Below are 13,929 nucleotides of genomic sequence, written 5' to 3' on the forward strand. Positions count from 1 at the left end.
AGTTAGAATGAATTCCAATAAAAATCCAATTGCAACAAATAATAGTCAAAAATGTGATTTCCCTATATAAACTATAGTAAAGTTTACCCCCTATCCAGGGGCAAACGTGAGACCCCAGGGTAGTAAAGTTTCCCCCCTCCCCAGGGGCAAACGTGAGACCCCAGGGTCATGAAATTCACAATTTTGGTAAAGCACCTTAAGACCCTTCCATCTATGAAAAGTATTTGATTCCACCATATCTGAGAGTAGAGAAGAAGATTTTTGAAATTTTAGTCAATTTGACCCTTTTTGGCCCCGCCCCTCAGGCCCCTGGGGGGTGGGGACCATATAATTCACAATTTTGGTTCACCCTCAGCCATGGAAGCTTCCTGTAAAATTTCATTGAATTTAGTTCAGCAGTTTTTAAGAAGAAGTTGAAAATGTAAATTGTTTACGACGCACGACGGACGACGGACGACGCACGATGCCGGACAAAAGGCGATTGCAATAGGTCAACTGAGACTTCGTCTCAGGTGACCTAATAAAACCAAACTTAATGCAAACGATTGTTCAATAGACACATCCATGTACAAATTACAAGTGAATAGGTCATTGAGTAACAGATACAGTATATATCATGCAGCTCATGAAGCATTATTCGGTCACATTTTAACATCAGGTCATGTTATAACATCCAGTCACTTTATAACATCAAGTCACTTTATAACATCATGTCACTTTATAACATCACATCACTTTATAGCATCCAGTTACTTTATAACATCAGGTCACTTTATAACATCAGATCACTTTATAACATCAGATCACTTTATAGCATCCAGTTACTTTATAACATCAGGTCACTTTATAACATCTGGTCACTTTATAACATCCTGTCACTTTATAACATCAGGTCACTTTATAACATCAGGTCACTTAATAAGATCAGGTCACTTTATAACATCTGGTCACTTTATAACATCCAGTCACTTTATAACATCAGGTCACTTTATAACATCAGATCACTTTATAGCATCCAGTCACGTTATAACATCCAGTCACTTTATAACATCAAGTCACTTTATAACATCAGATCACTTTATAGCATCCAGTTACTTTATAACATCAGGTCACTTTATAACATCTGGTCAATTTATAACATCCTGTCACTTTATAACATCAGGTCACTTTATAACATCAGGTCACTTAATAAGATCAGGTCACTTTATAACATCCAGTCACTTTATAACATCAGGTCACTTTATAACATCAGATCACTTTATAGCATCCAGTTACTTTATAACATCAGGTCACTTTATAGCATTGAGTCACATTTTAACATCCAGTCACTTTATAACATCCGGTCACTTTATAACATCAGGTCACTTTATAACATCTGGTCACTTTATAACAACATGTCACTTTATAACATCCTGTCACTTTATGACAGCAGGTCACATTTTAACATCAGGTCATGTTATAACATCCAGTCACTTTATAGCATCCAGTTACTTTATGACAGCAGGTCACTTTATGACAGCAGGTCACTTTATAACATCAGGCCATTTTATAACATCAGGTCCTTTATAACAGCAGGTCACTTTATAACAGCCAGTCACTTTATAACATCCAGTCACTTTATAACATCAGGTCACTTTATAACATCAGGCCATTTTATAACATCCGGTCACTTTATAACATCCGGTCACTTTATAACATCCAGTCACTTTATAACATCAGGTCACTTTATAACATCCAGTCACTTTATTACATCAGGTCACTTTATAGCATTGAGTCACTTTATAACATCAGGTCACTTTATAACATCAGGTCACTTAATAACATCCAGTCACTTTATAACATCCAGTCACTTTATAACATCCAGTCACTTTATAACGTCCAGTCACTTTATAACATCAGGTCACTTTATGACAGCGGGTCACTTTATAGCATCCAGTTACTTTATAATATCAGGTCACTTTATAACATCTGGTCACTTTATAACATCTGGTCACTTTATAACATCTGGTCACTTTATAGCATCCAGTTACTTTATAACATCAGGTCACTTTATAATATCAGGTCACTTTATAACATCTGGTCACTTTATAACATCTGGTCACTTTATAACATCAGGTCACTTAATAGCATCAGGTCACTTTATAACATCAGGTCACTTTATAATATCAGGTCACTTTATAACATCTGGTCACTTTATAACATCTGGTCACTTTATAACATCAGGTCACTTAATAGCATCAGGTCACTTTATGACATCAGGTCACTTTATAATATCAGGTCACTGTTGTCATATCCTGTCACTTTAAAGCATCCAGTTACTTTATTACATCAGGTCACTTTTACATCCTGTCACTTTAATGTAGCATCCGGTTTAATTTATAGAAATAGAAACATCATGATTTAAACTTCATTACGAAAATACCACTGACAAAGTTACAAAGATATGTTAATGCAAGTTTTCTACAGCTAATGTAGATTTTGTTTTCGATTTTGAGGGAGTTTTGTTTAATAATTCAATCTAAAACTGTACTGTAAACATAGATAAAAACAGTAAATTTCAGGGCTCACACAGATATATTGTCCACCTCATACACAGACGTTACTCCCACAAGTTCGATGTCACACATGACACGGTACCCACACAATACGGACCAAGGCATTGTCGTTTTCTTCCACTCACACAGATATACCCCAACCCAGTCCTCCTTATCAGTGAATGATGGGTATTTAGTAACCCTAAAACCTTGAGAGATATGACCCATTAAAATTGAATACAATCTTCATGTAATGCTATGATGTGGATATGAAAATGAGTGTTCATGTGTGACTTTTGATCTTTCAAACTTGACTGATGACCACCTTTATCAGGTGTAGCACTCAATATTATGACACTTATTGGGGGGGGGGGGGGGGGGGGGCTGGAACCTGTAAGAACCCTGTGCCGTGTGGTTTACCTGACTGTAAGAAAAGTTGCTACAAACCTTTGTCTTTGGTCATAAAATCTCGAGCCTTGTCCTTGCAGTAGTGGAGGCAACAGGACAATATGAGGTCATCGTTATTACCCTGCAATAAATAACATTCATGACCGATTGAGAGACACATTGACAATGTATCATCAGACATTCAATGGACTGAGTGGTTCTTAAAATATTTTGTTTTTTTGGTAGTTTACGATTGTTTTCAAATTCATCAACAATATACAGCGGTGGACAGCAGATCGTTGACAATATTAGCAGCCTAATAGGCAATCAGATGGCTCATTAGCTTATGTTTATTGGTTTGTCAGTCGCACACAACCCCTACCAGCCCCCACTAAAATAGAAACAGTAATCTTGACCCAAAACCCCTGAAATTCTAACTTGATCTAAACCTACTCATACTGAAGTTACATACCAACTTTCAACAACATACCTTGAAGCATGGCTGAGGAAAGTACAGAAAACTGAATGGACAGACAGACAGACGGATGGGGAGGAAACCTATAGTCTCCTGGTTTCATCCGTAGGGGACTAATAACAGCGATGGAATAAATATCAAATATGGTTAATCTAATTATAAACCTTTCTAACACCAACCAACATAATCAATAGCAGGTGCCTGAATCTGGTTAGTATTTAAAGATATAGTCAGGGTAAGGGCTGAGATTGTTTCTATATATACCTAACAGATACAGACGTCTGTGCGCTTCAATGAAACTAGTAAACCTATATTACTTCATTTCCTGCTGAAAATTTTGTGTCGCGTGCTTCTGTTCTGAGAGACGAATCACCTTGCTGGCATGTGAATACATTCATTGTTTATACAATGCCGATCTATTGTACAACCTTAGACTTGAATGCACTCTTTTATTTTGTGAATTGTGGAACATTGTTATAAACGTATATAAACACAAGTGGAAGAACCGCTTTAGGCCTATGTGCTAATACAAATGCCAGTATAATGCAGACAGTTTAAAAAACAGGATCGGAGAGAACACTGACACTCCTGATAGCACTGAGGTCATGACCTATGTTGTGCAGTAGGCCTAGCTGTATCTCGAATGCGAAAGGCTACTTGATATCAATTTAGTGGTTACACAAAATAAACCTAAATTTTGACACTGTTTAACAACACAAAACAGACTCTTATCAACGATATACTTTATCTAGCCCAGGGACACATAACTATCGTAATTTGGCTCATAATCTAAACATATGGAGGACACAAGTTTCGGGCCGTCAAATATAATACCGCCAATTTTCAAATCAATGTTTTCTACTTACTTTTAACAGAATTTACATCCCAAAACGCCAATGCAACAATGAAATCCAATATTTCAAGAACACCCTATATATCCTCAGCTAAACTGTGACTAAAATCCACATTGTTACACTTCTTCTCAAGCTCTGAATGGCTATTAGATTGCATCACATATGGTCACAAGGGGTCGGCTTTAGATTTTGAGTAACATTTAACAACTATTTATAATCACAAGAATAAAAATCCAACATTCATTCACATTTTATAAAACCTTACAAAATCGAATTTTACTAGGTTTTATGGCTAAAACTCTTAAGTCTGTATCGTTTATTGACATGATAATATCAAATTACTTAATGGGAATATTAAGCTGAAGTTATGTCAGTAGAGGATTATGGTCTACATAAATGTGTATCATAATATTTAATATTCAGGGAAGGGATTCATTCTAGTGCTTACAACAGTGATCACTTTAATTGCTGTTTTACAGTTTGTCAGAAAACATTCGTTTTTTATAATTCCGAAAACTTGAATTCACCGTGAACGGATATACAGTATATGTCTGGTGGATTTTGGACACCTGTCATTTTTTTGCAACTGGATGACTACAGCCTATATCTGAGTAAAATAATTACATCCTTCAATTTTTTGTATGTCTTCCTTTTCCATACTACAGTATTTAAATCTTTATGAATCATGACTATCTTCGATGTTTACCGTTAAGCTATAGGTATGCTGTATTTGTACTAGGCACACAGCAAAATTTTGACAGTAATAGTTTCAATCTCTAATTTTCTCCTCAGAGTATGTTGGTTCTGATCTCGAGACTTTACTTGGTAAATGTTGGTTGTGATCTATAGATTTGTCTGTGCTTTTTTATCATAAGTAGAATGTTTCCTTTATGTATTATTTAGTTTGCAGATTTACACTTGATAATTTACGATACAGTAAAATTTAATGTGCTTTACAGGCAGCTGATATCAGTGATTCTTAGATTATTTTTACCTTAAGTTTTAACATTTAGTTATAGTTTAAAGTGTTTTCTTATTTTGTGAACGTCCTTTTAATCGTCCTTTTGGCCCTAAATGACTCGTACTGTTGATAGGCCATAAAACAATACAATAACCAATAACATTCTGAAGCACAGAAAATGAATAGGACCCATTTTTTCAGGAAGCCCAATGAAGCTATACAGAGGGAACCCATCTAATCTGAAACGAATCCATCCATAAAATACACAGCTTAAACCCTTTATGAGTCAGTCATCCTTGTATTATCTTGACCAAAACATTTTTCTTACAGAATCGGTCTCTGTTTCCTCGCTTCGGAATGAGATGGTTTCCATAATGTTTCCTTTCGAGGTCTGTGCTCGGAGGTGGTTATTTTTCTTTTGGAACTCTGCCTCCAGATATCTGATGGTTTCCTCGGCACTCTTTTTCACCTTATTAGCATGCTCCTGACTGTCATACTGTCCCATCCTACTGCCCTTAGCCAAACCATCCAACTCATTTATCACTGGAAAAAACATAAATCAAAATACCATATCAGTTACCTGCAATGAAGTGGTATACTAGACATTTTCAGAAAAAAAAAATCATTTGTAGGTTCCTTTTGGTCCCAAGTTGTGCCTTTTGGTTTTAGAATTGATCAGAAAAACAATAATACTGACATGTTGCCATCTTGAATTATGGCCATGAAAATTAGTTATCGCTATTTCTTGAGATGTGCAGAATGGATCTTTCAAAAATTACATATGTAAGTCACCCCTGTTTCTCAGTTGTACGCATTTAATTTTGAGTCAGATTGTGAAAAAATAATGGCCAAAGCCATCTTGGATTTTAACAATGAAAGTTTGTTTTGCTTTTTCTTGTGAAGTACTGGAAGGATATTTCTGCAACATAATGTCCATAGTTTTTAGTTCTCTTGGTTTCCAGACTTGTTTACCTATGAGAGGGATGGTGACAGTATATTTCTGGTGGTGTATGAGTTTCTGTATACTGCTAAGATGGTCTATAAAACAGTTGGTGTCTGGGACCAAGAAGATGGGATGAATCTCCAGCTCTATCAAGTGGTGTCGGTTCTTATCTACAATCTTCTGAAATGTCTCCTTCTGTTTCCGCTGCTCTTCCTTGATGCGTTTTAATTCCTCTTTTTTCTCACGGAGATGTCGAATATGTTCGTCATCCTCGCCTGTAATCTCCTCTGACTCACTCTCCACAATTACATCTTCTTCCTGAACACAAAGTATAAATGTATGGTCATCTTAAATGGTTAATTAAAGAAAAAAAATGAAGAAAGATATAGCTATTTATATAGAACATGTGAATCAACCAATCAGAAATGTTGCAGCCAAGAATTTGCAGATACACACTGTCATGTACATACAAACTGTGTACTAGGTGAAATTGAAAGTTGAAATATTCTTCCATAATATAAAGATCATACATTATTTTTATTGTTAATAAATCTGTTAAATTGCCTTATAAAATAAATGTTACATTTCGGAATATTGGAACAATTTTTTTTTTTAAATTGGTATTCTAATGAAAAATACTTACCCCTGAGAGGTGAGCCTCCAATTTCTCCTCATCTTTCTCATCATCGGAGAAGCCAGTAGGTGGTGCTACAGAATAGTACTGCTTCCGTTCCACATCAAACGACAACATTGGAGTAGGAATGCCACAAAGGTAGTCACCAAAGTCCTGAAGCTTTTCAATCCTACAACAATCCTGGGCTATTTCCTGAAAACAAACATAAAATTTAATGTGACATTACTGATAACACAGAAAAGTCTCATATCGATAGCTTCTAAATCTTACAACATTCCTGGACAATTTCCTGAACAGTCATTATGAGGTGGGATTGGCTTGTAATAGTGTACGGCTTCCTTATACTGGACAACATACACATGTGTGAAAGTGTAAGATTCTTAAAATATCAAAATAGCTGTTTTGGCAAAATTTTATCCCGACATATGCTGTTGAAAATTAATGTAAAATACTGAATTCAGTAAATATGTACATTTTGTATATAATATCTGTAATAATTAAACGGAGTAAACTTCTTGTGAAGGATAAATATGTAAGACAAAAACCGAGATTTATTGCAAGGCCTTTCTGCCCTTTTTGGCTTGTTCAGGCGGAATGTATACTCATCATTCCTGGTAATGTGACATCATCAATAATAACACAAATGACATCATCAGTTAAGAAATAACTTTACGTCATAGATAAACAGTATCAGGAATTTAATTTCAAAATATTTTATTAACAATACACATATAAAATACAGTATTGTCAAAAGAATAAGACAACAGGCTAGGCCTATATAAGTCTTCTTCTGAAGATATTCCGGTTGGACCTGGCAGAAAGATGTTATGTTCCATATTTAGATACTAAAATTAATGATATATTGCTAGAAAAAGCACTATTGGTTACTGAATAGACGGTAGTATAGTATTAGTTATATCAGTTATAAAGTTATAAAATAGAAATAATTACAATTAATGGAATAATTCTCCAAAATAGAATTGGTAAATAGTTGAATGGAAACATAACATATCAATGCCAGACCCAAAAATGAAAACTAGTATGTAATACATAGATACATATATGTACACACTAAGAACTCACTCACATATTCATTCACACATTTGTACTAGAGTGGTATAATGTTACAGTATTAAAATATAAGGATAAGAAACTTGTTGCAAATTTTATATGCATAATGATGTCAGAATTTTTACTACATGTAGTTTATCATGTATACATAGAAAAACGCTTTGAAGATTTAATATATAGATTAACATGATAAAGAATAGAATTATTTAAATGATCAGGTGCATTGATGATACCAGATACTAAACAGTGAGGATTTACATAACCTAACAAATTATAAATGGATGTAATATGATGTCTTGAATTGGAATATAAAGAACATTGAAAGAAAAAATGCACTGTATCCTCTTTAGGAGCACCACATGGACAGGAAGCATTATCAATCAGGTGATCTTGGAACCTATCATAATTAAGATCACTTTTAAAATTTCTAAGCTGGCATAAGATTATATTAAGTTTTCTCGGAACAGAATTAATAAAAAAATCAAATACAGTAATATCAATAGTTGTTTTTAGTTTACGTTTAAAGGAAGAAATTGAGACAGAGTCCCTTAGGGAACTATCAAGTGCATTCCACATAGTCATAGTTGCTGGAAAGAAGCTTTTCATATAGCTATTAGTTCGTGCTTGAGGTACATTAAAGACTCTGTTATTTCTGAAGGTATATATATATTGTTTACATTTAGAAATGGTTGTATTATATTGAAAAGATATGATGGAGTGTAATTATAAATAATTTTAAACATAAGCATTAGTTTATGGTTTCGTCTTCTTGTAATTAAAGACTCGAGTTGCGTTTCATTGTATAGAATGTGATGAGAAGTACCTCTTCTGAGACCCGTTATAATGCGCATAGCTTCAAGTTGGACAGATTCAAGAAGGTCAGATTCAGTTTGAGAACAATTGTCCCACACAACATCAGAGTATTCTAAAACTGGTTGTATATATGAAGTATATAAAGTTTTTAAGGTTTTCCTATCAACTAAATTTTTAAGAACACGAAGTATACTTAGCCTAGAGTTAGCTTTATGATAAATATTAGTATCAGTAATGAGACCCGTGAACATTGAACATGTAATGTAAACAATCTATGTATTCAAATTAGGTTTAATGATTTTTTTTAACATCTCCTTTGACTGTCTAGTGATCAAACCATCTGTTTGCTGTTTGTAGAATGGGAGTATTTGAAATTCATCATTTGAACATTGGTTTTTATGTTTGCTAACTTTTTTATTTGTTGTCTATGTACATTCATTTGTAATCTCATTTCGCATCCTGTTTGTCCTACATAAAGATAACAACATTTTGTGCATATTAAAGCATAAATTACATTCTTAGAATTGCAGGTTAAATTTGATCCAACATGTATATTCCTAAATAAGAATCCTCGCATTGTGTGTTCCTACATAAAAATCACAACATTTCATAAATGTATACTTTATACAGAAAACTTTCACCTAAAATGCTACCAAGTCTCTTGCCAAAACAAGGATGAAACCACACTAACACTATATCAACTGTTATATCAAATTTCCGAGAAAACAAACAGCCACAGATAGGGGTCAAACAACACAACTCGGCTCGTCACCTGAGGTTGCATTATTTTTACTTTTTTTTTTAATTACAACAACTGTGAAACAACAAAACCTCTATTAATTCATTATTTTAAACTTTATTTATCTTAAAACAATTGTGAAACAAGTTCTATCAACATATAATAATCACTCTTGTGGGCCCAGACAGAATCGCACGGTAGATCTTACTGTGAGATGAAACGGTGGTACCTGAGAAAAAACCGTGTGGTCCAGCAGGTGACGCCATACCTTTACAAATCTAATCAAGGAATCAAAACACAAGGCTGCCTATGTGAAAGGCAAATTTGTAAAATTACAACTGTGACACCAAACCATCCATTAGTTTGATTTACTGACAATGGCGTTAACCTAGATGCCAGTTAAGCATTCAGATTGAAGAAACTTACCTTGGTAACTGTACTGTGCACATATTGGAATTTGATGGGTAGGCTAAGTAGTGGTACAAATCCAGCCAGCATGTTATCTTCATGTAGGATTACTGGATCACAGCCTGGATTAGATAACATACTGTTTATGTACGCATTTTAGACGTTGTAATAACATTTTAGCAATTTTCGCGCTGGGAGAATTCTGCAGAATTGTTATTGCACTTGTTGTTTAGTAGTTACTCGACATTATTTTCTTTAGCGAGTATATGAAATGATATGTACCTTCTTTCTTTTCTTTGTAGAGTTTGACATGTGATGTGTCCACATCTCTCAGTATATTACATAGGTCAGCACAAGACTGCCAAACATCAACATCTGGTCTACAACACAAAATTATCTAAATCAACATCTGGTCTACAACACAAAATTATCTAAACAAGAGGCCCAGAGGGCCTGTATCGCTCACCTGGATTTCATGAGATATGAAACAAGAATGATGATTAAGTATATTTGTCACTAGTATTGCTATGTCAATATATCATAGGCATTTTATATGGGTACGTTAGGATTTGATGTAAAAAAATGCATTAATCCATGAAATAAAATGAACTTTTGGCACAACCCCATAGGGATGCTACCACACAAATGTGAGTGATATCCATTGCTTAGTTTCAGAAAAGAAGTTGTTTAAACCAATTGACCCCTTTTGACCCCGCCTTCTGCACCCCGGAGGGAGTGGGGGTCAGTTCCTTCCTTTATAAAATTTTGAATCCCTTCCCAAAAGGATGCTATCAGGCAAATATGAGCGATATCTCTTGCTAAGTTTCAGAGAAGTTGTTCATATCAATTCAGCCAAATTGACCCCTCTTGGCCCCGCCCCTCAGGCCCCCGGGGGGTCAGCCTCACCATTTGTACAATTTTGAATGCCCACCCAATAGTGATGCTACCAGGAAAATATGAGCAATATCCATTGCTTGGTTTCAAAGAAGAAGTCGTTAATAACAATATAGCCCAATTGACCACATTTGGCCCTGCCCCTCAGGCCCCCGGGGGGTCAGCTCCATCATTTGTACAATTTTTAATCCCCACCTCATAGTGATGCTACCTGGCAAATATGAGCGATATCCATTGCTTGGTTTCAGAGAAGAAGTTGTTTATATAAAGAGAGCCAAATTGACCCCTTTTGGCCCGGCCCCTCAGACCCCATGGGGGGCAGCCCCACCATTTGTACAATTTTGAATCCCCACTCCATAGGGATGCTACCAGGTAAATATGAGTGATATCCATTGCTTAGTTTCAGAGCAGAAGTCATTTATATATATCAATTCTGTAAAACTGACCCCTTTTGGCCCGCCCCTCAGACCCCAGGGGGTCAGCCCCGTCATTTGTACAATTTCAAATTCCTACCCCAAGGTGATGCTACCAGTAAAATATGAAAGATATCCATTGTTTGGTTCCAGAGAAGAAGTCAATTATATGAATATAGCCAGATTGACCATATTTGGCCCCACCCCTCAGGCCCCTTGGGGGGGTCAGTCCCATCATTTGTACAATTTTAAATCCCAACCCCATAGTGATGCTACCAGGCAAATATGAGTGACAGGCATTGCTCGGTTTCAGAGAAGTCGTTTATATCAATATAGCCAAATTGACCACATTCGGCCCCACCCCTCAGGCCCCTGGGGGGTCAGCCCCATCATTTGTACAATTTTGAATCCCCACCCCATAATGATGCTACCAGGCAAATATGAGCGATAGGCATTGCTCGGTTTCAGAGAAGTCGTTTATATCAATATAGCCAAATTGACCACATTCGGCCCCACCCCTCAGGCCCCTGGGGGGTCAGCCCCATCATTTGTACAATTTTGAATCCCCACCCCATAGTGATGCTACCAGGCAAATATGAGTGATAGCCATTGCTTGGTTTCAGAGAAGAAGTCGTTTATATCAATAGCGCAAAAATGACCCCTTTTGGCCCCGCCCCAGAGGCCCCCAGGGGGTCAGCCCCATCATTTGTACAATTCTGAGTCCCCTACCCATAGGGATGCTTTTGACCAAATTTGGTCAAATTCTGATGTGTGGTTATGAAGAAGAAGTCAATTGTTGACGGACGGACGGACGACGGACGACGGACGGACGGACGACGGACGACGGACGCAACGGTATGGCATAAGCTCACCTTGGTCCTTCGGACCAGGTGAGCTAATAATGAACAATACAATGAAGATTTGACAAAATCAAATCCATAAATTTTTTATTTTATCTTATTGTTTTTTTGATACAATATTTTCATCTAATTTGATATAATGTAATGTATGTATTGAAATTCCTGTTGCCTTCTCACAGCACTCACTGATATACAATATGATACAACAGTACACTCCACAGGGGAATGACTTGATCTAGTGTCTGTACGGGATTGAAACATCTACCATCTATAATTATGATTCTCTTTCAATGGTGAAGTAATTAATATAGCTGTTTGTAAACATGAAGTCAGTTTAGCAGTTTGTAAACATGAAGTAAGTTCTTTGAAGTCAGAAATAACAATATTCACTATTGATATCTAATTTCTTAGTTTTCTTATCATGGTAAAGGAAATATCAAACTTCTTTCTCTCTATTGATAAAAAACAAATAAAGACACTTTGGTTAAAATTGAAAAAGGAATTATTTTTCAACTAAACATTTATTTTACTTATAAGAAAAGTACTTTGCATGCCTAGAATTGATTTGTTTGGTTTGTTTTTGTTTAACGTCCTATTAACAGCCAGGGTCATTTAAGGACGTGCCAGGTTTGGAGGTGGAGGAAAGCCGGAGTACCCGGAGAAAAACCACCGGCCTACGGTCAGTACCTGGCAACTGCCCCACGTAGGTTTTGAACTCGCAACCCAGAGGTGGAGGGCTAGTGTTAACGTGTCGGGACACCTTAACCACTCGGCCATCGCGGCCACCGTGCATTTTATTTTAAATGGTTATTGTAGATTTTGACAAGAACAAAATACCCACAAATATAATTTTAACTGGGACAACTGAAAAATATTAGCCCCACAAAAATAATCAACTTTTCAGTATTGTGAAAGGGGAGATGACTACACTAGGATGGCGTTATTATGTACGGTTCCCAAATGATGACTGGTTTTCAGATGTAAACATAAATTTAAGACTAAAATTTCTCTGTTGTTAAATATCTTGTCATTTAAAATGGTGACCCTACCTTTATAATTTTTATACACATTATAATCACCCTATCATCACAACTTTTTTCCCTTTCAAGTTAAATTCAAACTCTGCCTAAGTTTATATGCTAAATTTCACGGAAAATTGAATTACAATTTCAAAATAATAATCATTTAATATGAAATCATTAACCAATTCACCAAATCAACATCAGTCTTTTTTTTCAGGTTCATTTAAAGGTTGTGATTTTTTTTAAATATATATTTACCAATAAAAACATTTTTTTTAAATATATATTTACCTATAAAAACAATCATGTTTATCTAGGCATAAAAAGCATAAATGTTTCCAATGTCTCCCAAAATCTAATACCAAATTAATGGAATTCGTATATCAACCAATGAAAACACTCAAAATGGTTTTCCTGAAAATATGTAGCATAAATATTTGACCACTAGATACCTTGCCTGTTTATCAATCAGGTCTGAGGAAACCTAATGTTATTGAAGATTGATACTTACCCAAGGGTAAACTCGTGTATGTTTGGAGGTGGGTTCCACAGAGTTGGGTTACAGTACATCCAATCTGTCCACACCTTGATGCCGGGAACCTGTTCCTCCAGCTCTCGACTAAACATGTGTGCTGGATAATCATTTGACACCAGGTGTTCTTTCAACTGTTCTGAACATCTACGCACCAGGATTCCAAACATATCCAAGCCGAGCTGCACTGCCTGCTCCTGGAGTTCCGATCTTAAAAGTTCAGAGCCAGGGTCTGATGGTGACACTATGAATGTAACAAATCATTTAAGTGTTATTTGTTGTTAACGACATGTAATAGAAAATAAGTGTGATAGACTTGTGAAACCAGAAGTATGAACGAAAGATATTATGTAATTCCTACAGCTCAACCGTTCATGTGTATCAGAAAA

At 35.8% G+C, this 13,929-nt stretch overlaps 1 protein-coding gene across 1 annotated transcript in view; it reads right to left on the reverse strand.

Moving 5' to 3' along the window:
- LOC117332883 (telomerase-binding protein EST1A-like) overlaps positions 1 to 13,929 on the reverse strand; it is a 37,000-nt gene that overhangs the window by 3,632 nt on the left and 19,439 nt on the right. Inside the window, 7 exon segments of the mRNA XM_033891947.1 lie at positions 2,982 to 3,063; positions 5,540 to 5,754; positions 6,184 to 6,472; positions 6,798 to 6,980; positions 9,838 to 9,941; positions 10,102 to 10,199; positions 13,520 to 13,784. Coding sequence (XP_033747838.1) covers positions 2,982 to 3,063; positions 5,540 to 5,754; positions 6,184 to 6,472; positions 6,798 to 6,980; positions 9,838 to 9,941; positions 10,102 to 10,199; positions 13,520 to 13,784 — 1,236 coding nt within the window.

The sequence above is a fragment of the Pecten maximus genome, chromosome 8 (assembly GCF_902652985.1).
Source record: "Pecten maximus chromosome 8, xPecMax1.1, whole genome shotgun sequence".
NCBI lineage: Eukaryota > Metazoa > Mollusca > Bivalvia > Pectinida > Pectinidae > Pecten > Pecten maximus.